The sequence below is a fragment of the Mytilus trossulus genome, chromosome 7 (genome assembly GCF_036588685.1).
Source record: "Mytilus trossulus isolate FHL-02 chromosome 7, PNRI_Mtr1.1.1.hap1, whole genome shotgun sequence".
NCBI lineage: Eukaryota > Metazoa > Mollusca > Bivalvia > Mytilida > Mytilidae > Mytilus > Mytilus trossulus.
The window spans coordinates 27,911,799-27,935,266 of record NC_086379.1 but is presented as its reverse complement, the minus strand read 5'-3'; the positions used below and the strand labels follow the sequence as shown (position 1 = coordinate 27,935,266).

At 30.8% G+C, this 23,468-nt stretch overlaps 1 protein-coding gene across 1 annotated transcript in view; it reads right to left on the bottom strand.

The window, feature by feature from the left end:
• Positions 1–5,749: 5,749 nt before the first annotated feature.
• The window catches only part of LOC134724864 (coiled-coil domain-containing protein 33-like), a 33,003-nt gene continuing 15,284 nt past the window's right edge, over positions 5,750–23,468 (bottom strand). Inside the window, exons 11-22 of the mRNA XM_063588174.1 lie at positions 22,405–22,538; positions 19,771–19,842; positions 18,478–18,732; positions 17,856–17,912; positions 14,059–14,255; positions 12,049–12,308; positions 11,694–11,782; positions 10,351–10,546; positions 9,971–10,047; positions 8,886–8,999; positions 8,380–8,499; positions 5,750–7,108 (exon numbers count right to left, since the gene is read on the bottom strand). Coding sequence (XP_063444244.1) covers positions 7,049–7,108; positions 8,380–8,499; positions 8,886–8,999; positions 9,971–10,047; positions 10,351–10,546; positions 11,694–11,782; positions 12,049–12,308; positions 14,059–14,255; positions 17,856–17,912; positions 18,478–18,732; positions 19,771–19,842; positions 22,405–22,538 — 1,631 coding nt within the window. The 3' untranslated portion in view covers positions 5,750–7,048. The remainder of the gene's footprint in view (positions 7,109–8,379; positions 8,500–8,885; positions 9,000–9,970; positions 10,048–10,350; positions 10,547–11,693; positions 11,783–12,048; positions 12,309–14,058; positions 14,256–17,855; positions 17,913–18,477; positions 18,733–19,770; positions 19,843–22,404; positions 22,539–23,468) is intronic.

Sequence of the window (23,468 nt, the reverse complement as noted above, 5' to 3'; positions counted from 1 at the left end):
GATTCCAGTTGTAACTTCAAAGTGTCAAATGTTAACAAGTGGTCTGTGTATGTTAATTAGTTGCATCCATAATGTCAGCATCTTTATCATAAAATTAATTACTTGAAAACTGAAATAACTTTTCTGTTTGTATAAACAATACTTAAATTACATATAAGTAACTAAGTAATGTTATATTAAGACTTTTATTTTTCTGCCATTTGTTTCAAATCCGATTCCAAATAGGAAGTGATTTAGGAAGACAATCATTAGAAAAGTTGATTCCATTTTCTTTTGGTTCAAACAGTAATATTTTGAGTTTGAGATTAATGCTGCTCAGTTTTTATACAAAATTTTGAGATCATCTAATTGTATGATGTCGTCATTGTGGGCAGCGTCATCCAAAAACACATTTGCTGTCTGGATAATAACTTATTTTAAGTGAATGGATCTCTATGAATTTTAATAAGAAGGTTCAATACCACAAAAGGAAGCTTGGGATTGATTTTGGGGATTATGGTTTAGGAATAAGGGGCCAAAAAGGGGCCCAAATAAGCATTTTTGTAGTTACCTGTCAATAACGTATGTTTAAGTGAATAAATCTCTCTGAAATTATACCACAAGTTTCCATTCTACAAAGGAAAGATTATATCCTTTAGCAATTAGGGGAAAACGATGTTTTTTCTAGTTTAAGGACAATTGAAACAATTTAAAATCAGTGTAAAGGTGGTAATCCATTACCTCCCTTACACTCCTTGCAAATTGAAGAAATTATGATTGTCTTGAGATGATGATCTGTAAATTTATTTACGTTAAACAACCAACAATCAATCGATCAATGTAAATTTATTTTTAGAAGTTACTATTAATTAATAATAATTTTAACCATGACTGTATGTCATTTTATATTTTAATTTTGTATGATTTATTTAAATGAGTAGTTATTGTTGCGAACTCCATTTGAGATTTGAATTGAAATAATTTTTGGAATAAGGGAAAGAGGGATGTGAAAAAAAGGGGGTACAACTTTTCTCATTTCAGAAATTTAAAAGGAAATTTCTTATATTTTTTTTTTATAGGGGGTTAATATTCAACAGCATAGTATATTGTTCAAGAGCAAAAAAATGTTGTGTCCAGGGTTCGACCTCTGTGGTCATATAAAGCTGCGCCCTGTGAAGCGCCTGGTTTGTTTTGGTACACCTGTTTTTCATGAAATATTATGGTATACTGTTGTCTGTCTGTCTGTCCATCTGTCATGTTGAACAATAACTCAAAAACATTTGAATCAATTTGCATGAAACTTAAGTGAATTGGTTGCATTTATTGGATTATTTCTGTATAAATATATGTATAACATAATATAAGTGTTTTTTTATTGATGAATTCTTGTTTTGTTGATGTCTAGAATTATCTAATGATAAATGAAGTCAAACAAAACATTTTGATATAATGTAATTTATTAATGACAAATATAGCTTTAAAAATAGCACTAAATACATAAACAAGTATCAAGATGAATAATATAAAAAATATAGAATATATTAGAAGCACTTTCAGAGCTATAGTAACATCAGACACTTTCAAATTCAGAAATTAAAATCACAGTTTAAATGTCTCTGGAAAAAACACAGAAGTCTTCTGTAAGGGACTGGACAGTGCTGTCATTCTCAAGTAGTTGTCTTGTGGATGGACTGGCTGGTTGGATGTCAGTCTCTGATGATGTGGAGTTGGCAGACTTCATAATAAGGGTAGATAACTCTTGGATCTGGTTCCATTTCTTCTCTCTGTATAGGTTGTACATTTTACGGATACCAAGTGTAGTTGACTTATGGGTCTGCAGACGTAGACTGTAACCATGGGCACCATTGATGTCTGCTGTAAACAAGTAGTGGTCAAGCTGCTGGATCTTACTTTCTGTAAACAAGAAAAAATATTGTTAAATAACAACTAAAGTAAAGTATTCTTAATCATATTTTATTCTTGATATAATTATTATATGAAAAGTTCATGTGCTTGAATTACAGTATTTGAAAATTAAAATAATAATGTCTGTATCCTTCTATTATTTTTGCAAAATAGTTTTTTCTTTGTTAAAAAGTTAAATATGACTTCTTTCATCATTTAATTAGTAAATATATTACCTAGTAAGTTTATTTGGGACACTGCTTGTTTATGTGATGTGAGTAAAGTCTTCAGCTTCTGGGCATAAGACAAAATAGTAGAGGAGTCCATAGTTGTAGTGGTGATTGTGAGGTATGAGGAGAACTGATGTTGAAATGATTATGAAATTTTGGGGTAAAAGTTGCCTTTTTAAATTAAAATATTGACTCAAAATTAAGGTTGGCTTGTGTTTATTGATAGAAAGCTAATGTTTACTTAGAAAAGTGTTCACTACTTTAAACATGTAAAAATAGAATAAAAGGACTAATCACCTTTTATTGTTGGTTTGTTAATTAGAGATCAAAGGAATTTAATCAATTAATAAAATTTCAATTGACTAATCATTGGGTATCAAAGGATATCAATCAATTAATAATTAGAGATCAAAAGATTTCAATCAACTAATAATTACCGATCAAAAGATTATAACTAATAAATATTTAAACCTCAAAGGATCTCAATCAACAAATTGAAATTTAAAGGATTCTTATTAATAATTGTGTGAAGTACATGTAAAGAAATTAATCTCAAATGTATTAAAAATCAAAAGTTTTCATCAGTTTTTGATTAGGAATCTCATTATTTTCCATCAGTAAATTTTGAATAAAGACTTTTTCAGTTTATAAAAACATTTTATTAAAATAACTAAGCTTAAAAAAAATGAAACTTGAACTGCATTTGAGTTTCCTTTGTTTACAAAATATTTGGAGCATTGCAGATAACAATGCACTAAAGTTATCTCCTTTGTATAGATAAATGTGAACTTTTAAGAAGATAATTTGATTTCAGCTAAGTTTCCTATTTTTGAGTGAATTGAGGGACTTCATTATATATCTAACCACTTCTGTACAGCAAAAGTTAAAAAAATTACTAGAGATTAAAAAAATAGTTTTGCTGTATGAAATCAGATCTAAAGTAATATTAAAGTAATAGGCTAATTCCCTTTGTCTTGCTTTCAGTAACTGCCAGCATTCTTTATACATCAAAGTTACTTACTGGTTTGTTTGTGACAGGGTTTGAGTGAATCTATCCTATCAATTTTACAGAATAAGTATCTTTTCTAATTTCTTTTATGTTCCTTACTTTCCATTTTGTAAGACCAAAGATGAAGATTGAAAAGGGAGGGTTGAAATCTTATAAAATCTTTGACTCTGCCACAAGTTATGAACCCTGTAATTGCTTGTTTTTTTGGGGTGTTTTTATGTTTTTTGGTGTTGTTTTTTTTTTTTGGGGGGGGGGGGGAGTTACATGTATCTTTACACATTTTTTTTGTGATGATCGATCCTTGATAGCCTATTTGTAAAAACACCTGTCTATTGTTGACTTCAAGTTGTCTTGATTATTTGAGTGTATTCCATGTCTCGTTATGCATGTGAACTATTAATACACTTTATATCATTGAGAACACAACATTTGTCACATAAAGCCTGTAAATATATATATGCGCTGAAGTATTCGTACTGAACACAGCTGAAAACAACTCACTAACCTTCGTGGACAAACATAATGGAAATTCCAGATGATTTGAATGCCTTACTAGCAGCCATGAAGCTAACTGGAAAAGAACCTGCCTGGAAGTTTTCCGCAAGTTCTGACCAGGTGTCTGTACAGCTCACCAGGACCAAGACAAAGGCTAAGGAACCAGAGGCACCCTCTAGTAAATCCAAGCCAGCCCTGAAGAGTAAGCCACCCTCCACCAGGAGAAGAGACGCAAAAGTGCTTTGACCAGTGGAAGGCAACAAAAACAGCCGAGGTACCTGCTGACAAAGTCCAACATACCACCACACAAACAGAGACAAGAGACAGTGTTGTTGGACCTGTACTAACACCAACGAAGTACAAGGGGGAACCAGTTGGGGTTGTAGTCAATAGGGATATTGTCACCAGTCCCTACAACCCCAACAAGGCCTGCCACCGCCTGGTATTTTATACCTCCACCAATGACAGGGGCAAGTGCAGTAGGATCGACTTTGAAGATGAGTTTCGACATCGACCACCCAAACCTACTGCGCACACCACCACACACATTGCCAGTCATCAATGAAGAATCCAAAGAGGCAATGAAATCAGCCATACAAGCAACACGGCCAGATACTCCGTACCAGCAACACCAACGCAGTCGGAGTAAAATGAAGGCAAAAAGATCAACAGACTCCAGTCTATAAAATAGGCTACTACAGTCCGCAATATCCAACAGGATAGCCGGACTTAAAAATCCACACATCATCGTATATGGCTTATGTAACAAAGTTTCCATCTTGTCATATGTCTATTGTCCTTGACCTCATTTTCATGGTTCAGTGTCAACTTGAAAGAAAAGTTAAGATATTGTGTAATGTTTATTTCTTTCTTATCATGAGTAATAGGATAACTATATTTAGAATGTGCATATCTTGCAAAGTCATCATGCCTGTCAGATAGTTTTTATTTGACCTCAATCTAATTTCATTAATTAGTGAATAAGGTTTAGTTTTGGTGGTCAACTCCATATATCAGATACTATAAGCAAAAGGTCTTCTCTATGTGGTGTATGGAATGATTGTAAGGTGAATGTGTCCAACTTGCAGGCGTCATCTGACCTTGACCTCATTTTTATGGTTCAATTGTCAAAGTAAAGTTTTTGAGTTTTGGTCTGTTTTTCTACTACTTCATGCAAAAGGTCAACTATATTTGGTGTATGGAAACATTTTATGATGTACATGTTGTATTGACAGGTATCAATTGACCTTAAGCTTATTTTCATGGTTCATAGGTCAATGTTAAGTTTTCATGGTTATGTTTTTTTCTTAGATACTATAAGCAATAGGTAAACTATATTTAATGTATAGATTAATTGTAAGGTGTACATGTCGGTATGGTAATGTTTATCTGACCTTGACCTAATTTTCATGGTTCATTGGTCAATTTTTAGTTTTCTTGGTTAAGTCTGTTTTACAGAAACTTAAGCAATAGGTCAACTATATTTGGTGAAATGAATGATGGTATGGTGTACATTTATTTCTTGTCTTGTTTATCTGACCTTGACCTCATTTTATTGGATCATGTTAATAAGGTCATGTTTTCTTAAATTACAGTAGTGTTGGAAGCTGAGTAGTTTAAAGCCAGCTGTTGTGAATTTCAATCCTGCATGTGACATGTGTTTGAATCCAATCTTAATAACTAGGATTGTCAGTTTTCCTACCAAAGATCAAGGTTTTTTATCCAATCACTCTGGTTTCCTCTGTCAATAAAGACTGACCACCACAAGAAAAGAGTCAGTAGCCCTGAATGTGGCATTAAAACACCAATCAATCAATCAATCTGATATATATGTAGAAAAAGGTCACCTTCATTTGGATATATAGTTGTTTTTTATATAGATAAGAACGTTGGTTTTCCCGTTTGAATGGTTCTACACTAGTAACTTTCGGGCCCTTTATAGTGTTGTTCGTTGTGAGCCAAGGCTTCGTGTTGAAGGCCGTACATTGACCTTTAATGGGTTACTTTTTTTAAATTGTTATTTGGATGAAGAGTTGTCTCATTGGCACACACACCACGTCTTCCTATATCTATATACAAGGGTATACTTAATGCCCCTTCCACTACACCAAGATCACGATAACTAAGTATATATTATCATCAATTTATTTTAACAAAAATATAAATATCTAACAGTCTTATGTGTATCACAGTTCAATATATAACAAAATAACAATAAATATATCGTAAATATAGTCATCTACAATTCTGCATCTCCTTCCACAAAAAATCTTTCAATTGAAAATAATCAAAAGTTGTGCTGAAATGTGCAAGACTTTATTATTTTTACTTGGTAAAATTTTTGGATTGGAAAGAGCAGCATATTTTTATTTATGTATCACATATGCTTCTAAAAAAAGCACTATACTAATTTTCATAAAATTATTATTCCAAGGTATATACTATATACCATATCTTAATATGTCATCTGTTTGATGAAATTAGAAATGTCACTTAGAACAAAGATCAACTTTATTCTAGGAATACAATAATTCAGTTTTGAAAGAGATTGAATATTATAAGGTTACAAATCAACATTATTTTAAATTTCCTTTTTCTTCAATATTACAAATGTACAACTAATATTTTTTTTTCAAATTTTAAAGATATTTAAAAAAAAGTTTTTTTTCTGTTTTTTGGCTTTTAAAATTTGGGTTACCAGCTAAGTACCTAATATCCCTGAGAAATACTGGTACATCATTTGTTTAACATATCTCGTAATATAAAGATCAATTTACAACAGCTTCAGACATGGTGTTCAAGCCGAGAATTAATACAGCATACTGGTATATATTATTATCCTATCAATTCTCACAAGAAAATGCATTTTCATGAGGGATAGTTTGTATTTCTTAAAAACAAAACAAAATCTGAAACAGATTAAACTATTAAACTATTTTAAGTTTACATGTTTTATCTTTAGCTTTCCCAATTCTTATATTGTCTATCTTCTATCTACTGAGTATGATTTCTTTTAACATCTAAATTATTGCATACTTCCAACATCATTTACAATACAAATCAGGGGTGGAACCAGACATTTATAAAAGGAGATGTGTTCCAACCATTTCCCCATTCAAAACCATTAATTGTCAAAAAAGGACCTCTAACCCCTGGATCCGCCACTGCAAATAGACATTGTTTAAAGATGATGTTTCACTTTGAAGTAATTGTTCAATGCTCGTAAAAAAGTGCTGTACACAAAATCATGTGGAACCAATATCTTTATCCTGGAAGCCATGTTTTTTTAATAAATGAACTGGACACAACTAGTCCTTCCTGTACAACAGTAATATGATGAGTTATGATAAGTTGAGCACCTCTTTTGGGATGAAATCCTGATCAACAGGTCTAAATGCTCCTGGAAATGTTTTAAACTGTCCTTTATATACTACCGATATAGAGGGGTTAAACGGGGACTATTTCTTCTATGAGTCTTTAGTGAGTCATTCTGCAAATAAATAAACAAAATATCAATTAAGCATGTAACCATGTAAAAATGTAATGCAACTACTAAAAACATATGAAGATTTTGATTTACTTTAAAAATACATGAAAAACCTACTCTGATTAACTGAAGTCTTAACCTAGGTAAATTATGATTTTATAAAAGAAAAAAAATAACATCAAGTGTAATCTCTTACACCATGAAAAAAGATAAAACTATAAATTTAATGAACAAAAGAAGTTGGTAGTATTATGCACCAATATTGAAAATCAATCTAATTTATAAATACATAACTATATATACAGCAATGTTAACAGCTAAAAAAGGACTTAATAAAAAGGTTAGGATGGTATTAGTGCTAATCTTTTGATGACCACAATAATTTCTATGCTGATATTTCTGGTGAAATGCCAGAACATATATCTTTATATACTGGTATCTAAAACCAACAAACAGTATTTTGAAGTGTTTTAGAATTTATTTTCTTTCCTTACTGTAAATAAAACGTGTATCTAATGATTTTCGTTTGAGTTGTATATGTTTTAAAAAAGAGTTAAAAGGTCATCATTTAAAAAAAAATGACAAATTACATCAAATTTATAAATTTGTTAGTTGTACATAAAATGGTGATAAATGTTCAACTTTGCTGGTACACTACTAAACTAAATGAATATTATAGGTAAGGCTTATTTGCAAATGGGTTACAGTCAAGCACAGCTCATGGACTATCCTAAAAATATTATAAGTGTGCTCATTAACTCACAATTTATATTATAAGTTTTCCTAAAACATTGCTTCTCCTTCTGGTAGATAGATTACCCTTGAGAGAGAAATAAATGAAACAGTGATAAAAAAAATAGAAAATCAAAAAGATCTATACCAGGTAAATCCTTCTGATGCTCTCTAAACATTTATTTGTCAAACCTCAGTATCAATTTTTTGTATTCTGTCTTCCATATTGTCTTTAAGGATTTTTAAAACATTTTACATTTGGAGCAAAACAGTAAATACATCTAAATAACCCTATTTTAAGATCTTTGTCAACTGCTTTAGCCAAAAACAAAAATAATTGCTTCAAATTGTATTTTACATGTAAATGCAAATTTCAGGAAAAAAAATCGCAACAATAGAAGGACATTTCCTTTGTAGGAGAAAATTAAGAAAGAATTTTTTATTTCCCTAAATAATGATACTTCACTTCATAAATACTTTAAAAAAAGATATATTTGAAAAACAGGTATATTGGTCATGTTGATGTTTATAGAAATACTTACATGTACAGGGTAATCATGTAAGACCATTCCATTAGCTCTACCAAATCCATTCTCTGCCTCATTGAGACGTATCATTAAATCAGCTCTCTCTTTACCCCATGCTCGCGAATTTTCTGCTAACTGTAAAATATTAAACATTTGTATATTATAAAGGATAAAACTTTTGCGTATTAGGTAATTTATTTATATTCATTTCACCATCATTCATAGAAAATGTATGTCAGTGAATATGACTTATAAGTTAAGCAAGAACTGCTTTTTCTTCATGAGAATTTGAGTGCACTCTCATTTTCAGTGTAATGCATGTCCTCTTTTTTGTGGTAGAGTTGTCTTTCCTTCAGTATCATTTTATATTGCAAGAATTTCCTTTCTCAAATCTCTAGGATCTAATTCTAAAATATGTGGAACAATACTTAAATTTCGTGGTGAAAAATTTGTATATTCATTTGTCTTTATGGAGATATGTCACATCTCACTGGATTCAATGGTAAAATAAATATAATTACCTGTCTTTCAAGGGAAGCAATCCTTGCTTCTGACTTCTCCAAGGCTTGATACATTTCAAATTTATCAGAATCATTTCCTGTATTTGTCTGTGTACCAGCACCTCTTAACTGATCCTGTAAAGAAAAAAGAAAAAAATTGTTTATAAGTACAATTGTTTAGAGAAATTCTAAAAACAAAGAAACTTTAAGACAATTGTTGTAGAATGATATAGAGTTCCTCTTTCCTTATGTCTTTCAGTTACATCTTGTTATTGCAATACAGGTTACACAATGGGTGCCACATGTGGTGCAGGATCTGCTTACCCTTCCGGAGCACCTGAGATCACCCCTAGTTTTTGGTGGGGTTCGTGTTGTTTATTCTTTTGTTTTCTATGTTGTGTCAGGTGTACTATTGTTTGTCTTTTGTCTTTTTCATTTTTAGCCATGGTGTTGTCAGTTTGTGTTAGATTTCTGATTGATTGATTGATTGTTGGTTGCTTAACGTCCAGTGGCAAATATTTCATGCATATTCAGGACGAGAACAAATTCACAAGTAATACAATAGGTAGGTTGATACGATAGAGGCCATCTGGGATGATGGTCGGGAAAAATTTGGACTGCCACTGGAAAATGAGAGTATCTTGGATAGGGACAGAAATTTTGCCTTGCAACAGACCACCTACAGACCCCTCAAAAGAGTTGGTGCAAGGGTTTTTAACGTGCAAAGAGTGTAGCTGAGATTTCTGAGTTTGACTCTCCCTTTGGTATCTTCGGTCCCTCTTTTATATATAACATTTGATCTACAAGAAACTTTGAAAAATGATTATAGTTAGATTGTGGATGGGATAGACCATATTGGTGATTGCCAGAGTGTGCTTCACTTTAAAGTACTTTTTTTAGACTTTCTCCATGAGTCATGCATATGAATTATACCAAAAAGAAAATTGTCATCTTTTTACTGAAACCACTGTGAAGTACTGATATACCAAAGATAAGCTCTGCAACCTATAAACTGTTATAAATTGGAATTATGGAAGGATGAAGCATATGCCACTCAGCCTCTAAGAGGGTCCTAAATGTTATTGGTACCATTTAATTCAACTTACTTTAAGATCCTCTATCTGTGTACGTAAATGTTTATTTTCTTGTAAAAGGGCTTCATTAGCTTCCTGACCAGCATGATCTGAAATCAGACAAAATTTATAATCACAACTGCTATATAAAAAAGTCTGCATGCCTATCATTTATTTCAAATAAATTCAAAACCTTAAAAAGTAAAGTAAAGTGAAATAGCAAGTCTGTTATATAATTTATCAGTACTGCAAAATTGCTCAAAAGTTTCTGCACTGCATATAAACAAAAACTTTTTGTCTTTGTTATACCTAAACACATAATTCATCATTAATTTACAAACATTCAGACAAACAGCTAATAAAGTCATTTGCTTTTTCAATTTTTGTATCTAATAAAAAAAACTTCTTCATACCTTTCTGATTTTTGGATCTATCTTTATGTTGTCTTTCTAAAACCTTTTCCATCTTTTCTATAACTTTTTCTTGTGAACGACAAGTTTCTTCTACTTTCTTCCATTTTGCACTTTTCTCCTGCATTCTCAGTAACTGTTCTTTCTGTTTGTTAAACTGGTGTGTCATATGTAAATAGTTCTTCTGGGCATCATTTTTCTACAAAAAAAGTTGAAGTGATTTTTATAATTCAGGCTTGTAAAATTACAATTGGATCTGGTAGATTTTCTATGACAGGTCAATAGGAGATAAACTAAATGTTTTAAAAATCTACAATTGGGCGTGTGACAGCAAATTTCATTGGGAATTTTCTTTTTTAAATGAGTCTTTTGTACATCATCCATATATCATATTCAAGATGTAGTTATATTTTGAACCATCTATGGTGCAGAGTGCAATAGATATGCCAAACAAAAAGTTTATCAAGCCATAAATCAAACACTAATCTAATCCCAGAAGCAGCTGGTTATTTTTTGCTTTTTTTTGTTTCTAGGATCTAGCTGTAGAAAGATATTAAGGTGGTACCTAACACTACAGGGAGATAACTCTGTAAAATCAGCAGTTTTAATGACGTTGTGTTGTTAAGGGAATATCAAGCTTCTCAATTATCAAAATGAGTGTTCGTCAAAGTGCTATATAACCAGTGTATCTTTTCTGATTAAACGGTTGGTACAATTTTTTGAAAATTTTTATAATTTTTCTCAAAGGGTCAAAATGATTGCTTTGCCAAAATTTTTTGAAAATTAAACGAGCCAAATTGATTTTAGTGAAAGTGTTGGGTAACACCTTAAACTTAATCTGAAGATAATCATTAAAAAATGAAGATATGTAAGACTGGTGGTTTAATTAAACCTACTATAAAGTTTTATTTTTAAAAGAGAAAGGGTGGTATAGATTAAAGCAGAAAATGGTAGAGAGACATAACACAAGACAATTAATCCACATTAACATATTGGAAAATGGTCGAGAGACATAACACAAGACAATTAATCCACATTAACATATTGGAAAATGGTCGAGAGACATAACACAAGACAATTAATCCACATTAACATATTGGAAAATGGTCGAGAGACATAACACAAGACAATTAATCCACATTAACATATTGGAAAATCAATAGCTTAAATATCTCGGTATCTTCTACCTTAGTCCAAAAGTCAGCTTACTTAGAATTAGGTAAGGTATTAAAAAAACAAACTAAAAAGACCACAAAAAATGTAGACTGTCATAAAGTTCAAAATCATTGCATTGATAATTGTTTTTAAAATCATCTTCCATATTAAGGGAGATAACTCATACAAACCTTGATAAGTTCATTCTGCAGAGCTTGCACTTTCATTTTATAAGCTTTCACATCATTTGTCTGTGAGTGTAATGTTTGTTTCAATCCAGCTAAAATAAAGACATATTGTTGATATAAAATATCTACAACAATTAACTTTATTTAAAAATAATTGATATAAAGACATAGGAGCAGGCAGAAACAACCATTATTTCTATTATAAAGCCATTATCGTTCCAATCAAACTAACATTTAATGTCGATTTTATTGACTTTATTGACTTTATTGACTTTTTTTATTACATCACCTATAAATTTATCTTGTTTTATATGTTCGAGAGAGCATTAGCTTCATAAAATAATGATCAGTTACTAACCATATCTTGACATGATTTCTGGCTTGGTCATGCCATCAAGTTCTGCCGATTCAATCATCAGTTTACTTGCGTCGTTATAATTTGCTAAATCCCTACGTAACTGGCTGTTATTTGCCTCAAGCTCTTGTATCTGTGCCCTGAGAGCTAAGATATCTTGGCCCATTTTATGAACGGCCGATCTATAATTTTCCAATTCTCTCATTTGATGATCCATAACAGATAATGATGTCTTATCTAAATCATCTGGTGGTCTTCGATGTCTGTAATAAGATCAAATTAAAGTATTCACTAGGGTGAAATATAGCAATTATACTTGTTGAATATTTGAACATAAATCTACTGTATTAAAAGCACCTTTTATAGAATCAATGGCTATCTAACCTTTGATTGTCCATCGGGTCAAGTTTCCTAGTTACACAAAATTAATTACCAGTACTTGTGATTGATATGGTAAACAAGTTTACTGATTGTAAATAGATCTCTTATTCAAGTGAACTTATGCCAAGACCCATTTGTGAATCCAACTTAACTTCTGATACAAGGTTAATTTAACATTTGGTTCAACTTGGCCCTACGTCTTTATTTTCAATCTTGAGATATTTTATAGTTATTAACATCAATTGGTCATTTTGCTTGGATTTTTTTATCAACAACTTAACCTTAACACTGTAAATACTGTGGATTCATTAATATTCATTGGATACCAATTTTCGTGGATTTCGTGGGAACAAGAGAACCATGAACTCAAATTTTCAACGAATTACATATTTTCTAAAGGAATGATTGTAGATTTTGCCAAAACCACGAAATTAAATATCCACGAATATGTAAGTTTTCCACAATCCACGAAAATTGGTACCCACGAAAATAAATGAATCCACAGTAAACAGATTAATACAAAGTTTTAAATTGTTTTGCCTACATGCTGGACAGTGTGGAGCCTAAAAATTAAAAAGTTCTTAACCCTCAAATCACTTTCACTGTATCAGTTTATCAAATTCTTTTCAGTATTGTGCACTGCACTATTACACTTTTTTTTTATTTACACATCTGTTTTTCTAATCACAAGAACTATGGCCGTTTTAGAAAGAAATTAATTGCCTTGCATGTAAACAAAAGATAAAAGTCATTTCTTACTGAAAAAGACTAAAGCTTTCAAATCAATACAGCTTCTTTTACAAATTTCCAATTTACTTAGTTACAAGTAGCGTGCAACAACAATTTTCCTTGTAAATTTCCAGGTGATAGAAGCGAAAAGAATATATTTTACGTCCTTAAAACATGGTTGCATTAACTAAGCAGTATTTATCAATACAATTGCATAATGGAAGCTAGACATGCCCATCACACCTTAATTACTTTTTGTTCGAGCTTTCCTTCATTTATTTTATGGAGGTAAATACAAAATTAAAAAAAAAGTTTTATAAATGAAAAAGTTTTTTCTGCATACTGTCATTGCCAGAATTCCATTATTTGAAGAAGAAAAAAAGAAAAATGTGTTTCACCTTTTATTGTTTAAAATTGACATGATAAGAGAAACTTGTGTTTCTTTCAAAAATATGAAACTTAAAATAGATTTTGGCACCTGTCTGTATTTTAAGAAAGCTATTTGTAACAAATTTTTGTCAAGATCCAGCATACTCCTTATTTTTAAAAATGCTTTTTCTGTGTCTTTGGAAACGAGGGTAAGTATTGAGTTTCCATAATCAATGTAAAATTTCTAATATTTTGGTTCTTTGTTAATAATAACCTGAAAATTAAAGAAATTACTTTTTATACATGAACCATGCATTTTCTGTATATCATGTGAATCTGATGCATAGTAAGTATTCACATTTGAAACACCCATGCTAACAATTTAATTTAAAGATGGGAAGCATAGAAATATGTGCTAAACTGAATTAGAATCTCTGAATAAGATATCTAAATTAAAAATTTACTATGAAAAACAAATTTCTTTGACTAAAATGTTTAAAACAAAATATAATTTATAGATGTTTCAGTCGATACCTTTCACTTATGGAGGTTCCATAGGCCCCAGGCATTACAGTGTCTGCTGGGGGTTGATGTCTGACTCTAACTGTTGGGCTCTGGGTTTGGGTTGTTCTTTGTCCAGTCTGACTATTTGGGTCCACAAATATGTACTGGTATTCTGGCAAAACAGTTTCAACAGCTTCATATGGTGGCATCTCTCCATCTTTGATGGGCTAAAATAAATTCAATATTGGTCTTAAAAAATAAATTCTGGAACAAAGGTATTATACCTTGTTAATCTTGCAGACTAAACGTTTGATTTTGTAAAATGATATATATAAGATCCAAGAGCACAAACATGTGAGGCATTAAAAATCTACAAGAAATTAATCAAAAAGTTTTAAACATTTTTTTATTTTCTTTTTATTCTAACTTTAAATTTTAGTTATTTGATAACATTTGCTGCACCATATAATATTATTGCAGGCAAGACCATGAATAAACCAACAAATGATTGATAAAGCACATTTCAAGTGTGAAAAATTACTAAGCATTTTCAGTGAAATGTCAATTTTTAACTTTAATTCAAACTGGGAGGGGTACATATATTTTAAAATAAGTATTAATATATAATGAAATAATCCATATTCATTTCTGCATTCTATTATTAAATGACTGACTATAATGTGCTTATAAAGACATATTTAAAGACATACACAATACAACAATAAAACACCAGTGCAAACTGCTAAAAAAACCAATATCACATTTCATATCTCATGGTGTTAAGAAATACACTGCTAACCATCTTTTTCTACAAAACTTGATTTCAATTATTTTGTTCATATGAATTAAATCTAAGAAACCAATTTCTTGAATATTTTGACGGAATGTTTAAGCTGTATTACATTTTTTTCTAAATTATATGAACACATTCAAAAGAAAATTCCCATTCCTTATAATTGAAACATATATTGTCAAGAAGATACAAGTTTAAAATATCTCCAAATTATCCCACATGACAAGATATAACACTCACCTCTGTAGTATAAGGTCTATAATACATTGTAGCCATTTTGAATTCTTTTAAAAAATTCAACTGCTTTTAAAACTGTCCTAGATATTTCTTTATCCAGTAAATCAAATCAGTATTATAAAACTTTTCTGTCTATAATTTCAACTTGGCATGTAATCAAATGCTATAGGTAAATATACTTTGATGACCTAACACAATATCACATAATATATTCCGACTTTGTCACCTTTTAAATTCCATGTCAAATAATGTGTATTCCCTTTCATTAAAATAGAATCGTAAATCTCCTCAATTAAAGTATATACTCCATGCTATATTAACTTTTCATGACCAGAACAATACATGATATGGTAAGTCTATTGTTTTTTAAATGAATATTTCATGATGATAGGCACAACCAATTAGATCAGGTAAGAAAATCAATAAAGTTAAGATTTTAATATACAGGTATACTCAAATAATATTGTTTACATTGTACATCTTAGTAACCAGGACTTGTTTACACTTGAAGTTCAACAGGTAGTTGTAAGGTGAATTTTGATTGGATCAATAATTTAAAGATTTCTATTGAAGTTATTTAAATTGTATAAGAAATTGTTTGAATTTTCCCGCTGTGAAAACTATTGTGGGATTAAGTTAAATAGTGCATTTTTGAGACTGATTAATTTGAAGAACTTCTATTGTATAGTTTGAATTAGGTTAATGATATTAAATTCTTTTATTCTTAAAAATCAATAAAAAGAATACAAAGAAATTAGGTTATCTTAAACATTTTGTTTATATCTAGGATTATAGTCCTAGTTTATACAAAGGAAAGTTACAAACATAATAAACTGAAATTGTTTAAGCTAAGACACAGATATTAAAATACAGCTTTGAAACAGATATTAAAATACTCTAATAAAACAAGAGACAAATATTTATCTAAAATGACATAACCATTTCAATTCTTCTTTAAAGTATACTCTTTATAAGAACGATATTATAGTTTAATAATTACTTTTTATAATTATCAATATTTAAAAAATTATGGCACTGCAGACTGGGAATTTATGGACATATGACACTCACTTTGAATTAAAGTAATAGAAATACAGCAAACTTAAGTTTTTAGAAACATTTTGGAGATGTGACTCATTTGCAACCAGTTCAATAAAATGCATGTTATCTTTAATTATAAACTATTTGTAAAATTGTTCTAGCCACATATTTTTCTAACTTGAGACTAATTTTTTTTGATGGAATTTGTTATATTTATTCCAAGTCTAATCATCATTTCATTGTACATGTTCAGTGGCGGATCCAGAAATTTTCATAAGCGGGGCCCACTGACTGACCCAAGAGGATCAAGCCCGCTCCAGTCACGCTTCAGTGATTCCCTATATAAGCAACAAGTTTTTTTCCCCTGCCCCCCCCCCCCCTAAATCTGGTTCTGATGTTTTCTCTGATGCAGCTGGTTATTTACTTCTTAACATATTAAAAATGTATTTTTCATATAATGGTGTTTATAGTTCTTTCATTTTATCATTGCTTTCAGGGAACAAACTAATCTTAGTAAAAAATTAATAAAAAACAAGAGCCAGTCCATATAAATATACTTTTTTAAAGAATATATCTACTAAGCATGATACAAATACCTATTAAATATTGAAAGACAGCCATAAACCTACCAGAAGAAGGGAAATAATATTGACAGAAAATAACAAGTGACAGAAAAAAAATTAAAAATAAAGAGAGAGAGAGAGAATCAAGATAAAATTTGACAGTGATTTACCTTGACTTCATATTACAGCTAAACTAATAACCAAGTACTGGTAAGTTGATACAGAAATGAACAGAAGATAGCAAGTGGTTATCTCAAATCAAAAACAGAAAAACACCATGGCAACAAAAAGCACAAAAAGACAACAGTCTACACAACAATATACAGAAAACCGAAGATTGAGCAACGCCAAAAAAACTAGGGATGAACTCCAGAAAGGTGAGCAGTTTTTGTTTTACTGGTCCTACTTAATGTTTTGCAAATGTTAAAATTCTTTAATAAAGTGGGAAAAGAAATAAAAGAAATCAAGAGCAGGAAATTTTGGCTTTGACAGGTTGATAATTTTTGTGTCCATCTGCGACACAGATATTGCATGCTGGTCAAATAAATGATAATGGTGTCGATAAAACGTTTGTAGGTATGACTTCCTTTTTTTTCTAAGAATATTTATTTCATATCCACCACTCACCCCCTCACTCCCCCCTCTGTCAAGTAGAACAGCAAGCCTTAGAATATTTCATTATCTATTCCATATGCTATATATACCAGCACTGCTGTATGTTGGTATACAGAAATGGAAAGTTCACAATGAAAAAGAAACATTCTTGATGTAATTTAAGATATGAAGAAGACTTGTATGTATCTGTGATATCTTTTATCTAAATTTATATAAAAATTGTCACCATTCATTGAATTATTTAGTGATTTTTTTCTCTTTATTGCAAAATCTGAATGAATCATTTCATGCATCTGAAACACTTTTCATGATCTATTTTCATGAGTAACACTGAATTTAACCTCACTATAATAAATATGAAGTGATCACTATTAATCAATTTATTAAAAAATACCAAAAAGAACAAAAGAAGGTCAAAAGGTTAATTTTTAACACATACCTCTATTAACTCAATGACATAAACATTAAACATTTCACCACAAAGCAACAAAGAACAAAGACTCTATTAGGTAAAATGTTTATAAAATGACTTAAAGTCGATGATTAGCATGCAAACTAGCATAAATTCCATAAAATACCTGTTTTTCATCATATCTATCTACCGGTAAATCGTATACTCTATACATCGTAGGTGGCTGTTCAAAAATCAAGGCCTTAATCATTTTTGTAGGTCCAGTGAGATAAATGATACAATTTTTTCCTGTTTACAAATATCTATATAGCTGTTGTATATTCTTCATTTGTGCACTGTTGAAAATGTTGTTTAAAACTAATATATTGTGAAATAATTCTTAGTGCTTGTGCATTATTGACTATCTAACTATTAAAAGAACAATCTCAGTGCAAATTGTGTTGTAAAAAATATAAAAATTAAAATACCAGTATATTATATATGGTTTTTCGTTTAACATCTAAATTTGACTATAAAATGAAATTTGACTATAAAATAAAATTTGACTATAAATTTGACTATAAAATAAAATTTGACTATAAATTTGACTACAAAATGAAATTTGACTATAAATTTTACTATAAATGACATTTGACTATAAATTTGACTATAAAATGACATTTGACTATAAATTTGACTATAAATTTGACTATAAATGACATTTGACTATAAATTTGACTATAAAATGAAATATGACTATAAATAATATCAAATATTGTGTTGTATATATTGTTAGTACCAAATCTTACCGACATTGGTCTTTTGACTTTCTTCTGTAGATAATAAGCAGGTCCCACTGGTTCCCTGACTGGTTCCATAAGTACCTGGGAATCAACAGTGATATCCTGTGAATAGTCCTGCATGGTTGTATTGGTTGGATCATCTGTATGTGTTATTAACATGATATCTGGACTAGCTGTACGATAGTATCCCTGAGGTTCTGGGAACAGGTTCAGTTCTGGTAGATTGTCTACATTACTGGTTGACACCATGCTATCTGGATTCTGGAAATAAACAAATTTAAATACTTTCAAATTGATGTTCTTATTCTTAAACTTATAAACAAAAGGAATTAAATGCAAAACATTTTGAAAAAAAACACCCAGAGTTATTTTCCTTACTGTAATTAAAAATTGTATTTGCTTCTTTTCTCCCTAATTTAGTAACTATTTTCATTAAGGGATATGGATATTCCATCTGAAGTTAGAGTAAAAAGTTTAAGTATAGTAACAGGTCTTCCTGTGAACTGTTTGTTACCTTGTCAGTTAAAATGTTCAAATCACACCTTTAGTACAAAGTGAGGTATATTCATTTAACATTAAAGTTATCCTTGTTCTGAAGATAAACTCACAAAATTTACTACAAACTAGCAATCAATTGATTATATATATAGTCACTCATAAATGCATATCCATTTTAATAGTGATCAAGAGTTAAGGGTATGGATGATTAGATATGTGTATCACGGAATAATGTTGTCACGGAATAGAAGTTCCTTCATAATATAAGTTCCAAAAGGAAAATATATTCTGGAATATTATTTCCACAGGAATAAATATTACAGTAGATGTTCCTAACGGAATAAATAGTATAGAATATTTGTTCCATCAGGTACAGTTATTATGACATTGTTTATAATAAAGTTTCCACTGGAACTTCTTTTCGGTAGAACAAATATACGTAGAAAAGATATGTGTATCATGGAAAAATAAAACTTGCATTAAGATATCTATTTTTGGTTTGCTTGAGTTGATTGGTTGATGTCTTATTGACATCTGTGTCACGTATCAACATATGAATCTGTATCATATGTATAAGATATTTTATACATGGTTCAGATACCTAACTGTGAGACAAAGTTCATATTTTACCATATACAATTATTAAAAGAACATAACCATTTTACCAAATACAATGTTAAAAGAACAAATCATTTTACCAAATACAATGTTAAAAGAAGAAAACTGAAAATATCCTATCTTCTACTTCTAATTATCATTCCTAATAATGTTTCAATATGCTATAGGGACAGTCTGACTTACATTTGTAGTAATCAATCTGAGAACCATTCCTACGGTTGGCTGTTTTCCTTCTATTGTAACATATTCTGTGCCCTGTAATAAAGCAGCAAAATTTATCAATATATGAAATTTGTGGAAATAACATAAAACTTTTTAGGTAAAACCAATGCTGTTAAGAGGTTGGCTGTGTGTAAGAACATTCTTAAAAACATAAAAACTTTTGGTTTCCACCATTGAAAAACAGAACTGAAATTTCATTAAGGATATGTAGTCAGAATTGACCAGCTTTACTGTTTGGACATCCTTTCATTCTACATGTTCTAGTCACTGTTTTAAGTATCACTATATTGTAGTCAGAAGTGAAAATTTTTAAATGGCCAATTAAATATTTACACTGTTAATCCAAGTTATTTTTTTAATGTAATTTCAATGCAATATTTATCCTTTGTGAACCTAAGTCTTTATCAAGCACATATAAAATGCATTTCTAAACATGAAAATATTAGCAAGAAAAGATGATCAACAAGTTGATATGTTTTATGCTCTTATATATATAAAAATATATGCATCTTATTTGCTTTAAAAGCTAATGACAAAATTATCATGCATTGACACTCAAGAATATAATCAGCAATATAATTTCAAGAGGAAAAACTTTTTAGAGAAGGAGAGTAATATACTAGTATCAAAAATAAAAATAAAGAGGGATAAATCAAACTATCTACTATGTTTCTAGCATGACTATATGCAAATTTACTTACTTTTTTAGATGACTTTTAGATCAGATAAAAAATACATTATATAACCCTTCAAACATGAAATAGTAATAAGCAATGCACAAAACCTGCGTTAAACTAAAAATAAAGTTTTGTAAGTATTTAAAGCTTTACTAAGCACAAAATGTGAGTCGATTTTCTATTGTTTTCCTAAATTCTAATAAAAAGAATTTGTTAGGGTCATGTGGAACCCAGTTTCATAGATATAGGAAGATGTGGTGTGAGTGCCAATGAGACAACTCTCCATCCAAATAACAATTTAAAAAGTAAACCATTATAGGCATGCCTACTTTTGCTGTTAGTTGCAGGTTCAACAAAAATGGGGAAACAAATATTAAATAAAATTGAGAATGGAAATGGGGAATGTGTCAAAGAGACAACAACCCGACCAAATAAAAAAACAACAGCAGAAGGTCACCAACAGGTCTTCAATGTAGCTAGAAATTCCCGCACCCGGAGGCGTCCTTCAGCTGGTCCCTAAACAAATATATACTAGTTCAGTGATAATGAACGCCATACTAATTTCCAAATTGTACACAAGAAACTAAAATTAAAATAATACAAGACTAACAAAGGCCAGAGTCTCCTGACTTGGGACAGGCGCAAAAATGCGGCGGGGTTAAACATGACTGTGAGATCTCAACCCTCCCCCTATACCTCTTACCAATGTAGAAAAGTAAACGCATAACAATACGCACATTAAAATTCAGTTCAAGAGAAACTTGTCTGAGTCTGATGTCAGAAGATGTAACCAAAGAAAATAAACAAAATGACAATAATACATAAATAACAACAGACTACTAGCAGTTAACTGACATGCCAGCTCCAGACTTCAATTAAACTGACTGAAAGATTATGATTTCATCATATGAACATCGCGCGCAGGCACAATCCTTCCCGTTAGGGGTTTAGTATCATACCATCATAACATATATGAGAAGAACATAACCCGTGTCATGCCAACAACTGTTTTTAGAATAAAAGTGTTTAGTTCCGACGCAAAGACCTTATCAGTGACTCAATATTAACGCCAAAATATGCAATCTTTAATGACTTGACAACAGTATCGTAATTATATCCCTTCTAAATAAGTCTATTCAAAGGTTTTGTAAGTTTCTGAGGTGAATACTGACACCTTTGTGCTTTATAAAGAATATTTCCATAAAAAAATTAGATGTGAAATACCTGAACGTATAAGAAGTCTGCATGTTGAGCTATATTTACCAAAATATATTAAAGAATTCCTTAACTGCAGACTTTATTTAATGTTAGCTGGAAGAAAAACTTAGTCCATTTTTGATTAAGATACAGAAAATAGGAAAAAAACTTTAAACAAATTGCTTCTAGATACTAGCTTTTGTCAAAATTCAGCTGGGAAAAGTTTGTACGCAAAATGACCTGAGATTTTACTCTTCAATGCATTTTTATTTTCATAGGTTGACAGTTATGGTTTTGATCATGAATATGTTTCTGTTCATGTTGGTACAAATCCAGGAAAGTTAAAGGAAGTTATTAAAATTCTTAAAACTTTAACCACAGAGGGAATGTATTGTTAACTGTCAGAAAAACTAAGTACAGTTATAAGTAAAATAGGAATAAACAGAACTTTTTTTATATAAAATTTACCTCTGGACACTATCTTATGATCACAAACAAGCTTATGTCCAACTTTGGTAGATATCCAGGATAGTTTAAGAAAGTTGTTAATGTAGGATCACTATAACTCACTTTTATGACAAAAGTCACATGCTCAACAAATAGTAACAAACAGTACTCTTTATGCTTCAATTGTTTGTAATAGCACTCAAAAATGCTTTTGGTTTGAAAAAAATATCTAACACTTGTTTTTAATTGCTAAATGATTTTTAATAGTACATACCTGGATAGGTACTCCATCTATTCTTAATCCTTGTTTAGCTCTGTTGTTAGTGAGTTCTGTATACATATCTTTGTCTAGTGGTACAGCTGAAAACCCAACAGGACTGACCATCTTCCAAAACTGATCAGACATAGCTGGAAAGTAATCAGATGAATGAATTATTTATTTCCTTCCAAATGCATATTCCTGTCTTCATAATTAATTATTAAAGAAAGTAATTAACTGAAATTATATTGAAGAGGATGAAAATAATATACACCACCAAACAACCTAAACTAGTCCGCCTTTCTATCTATAGCTTTGCACCGAAGGAACGGGTTGGAGCTATTGTCACATTGGCATTAGTTAGACGACTCTTACAAATTCAACGATTTGCTTATAAAATTGGCCAATTAAAGTGATAGGAAATTGAAATCAAATGTTAATACTGCGATGCCGCAAAATAAACAAGTATCTGTTAATTAACCCCATGGTAGTAGCGCAGATAAATGACTAATGAGCGCGTTTACACGTTCTTGACAAACTGAGCCGGTATCTTTTGTTCCTTAAGAACTCAGTAGGGTAATAAATGTGCTAATTTTTCTTTGATTTGCTATCAGTACAATTTATAATTAAACATAGCCCATGATGTACTTGTCTCGTCGAAATTATTAAATCCCGTGGTCAGAATTCTGACCACGGGATTAAGGCCATACCTGTTGTCAGTGTAGCGATAAGTGAACACAACAGGGGTCCAGTTTACAAACAACCTAGCATGGATGACTTGAAATTAGATGAGAGTCCCGCAGGGTCAAAAATGACCTGCGACCTCTGGGCCTTTTAGAGGCGACTTCTGACCTGAGGGTTTTAAAAACGTTCTAAAAAGGACCTGGGACCTGTAAAATTTGGAAAAAACGATCTCCGACCGACTTCAATACTGTGTTGGGAAAAACAACCTGCGACATGTACATTTCCCTTAAAAATGACCTCTCGACGAATTTTAAAGTGACCTTGCGACCTGAGGGGGTACCCTGTGAGAGCCTCTGAGATGACAAGTTAAGAGATCTGTATCTCAGGCATACATA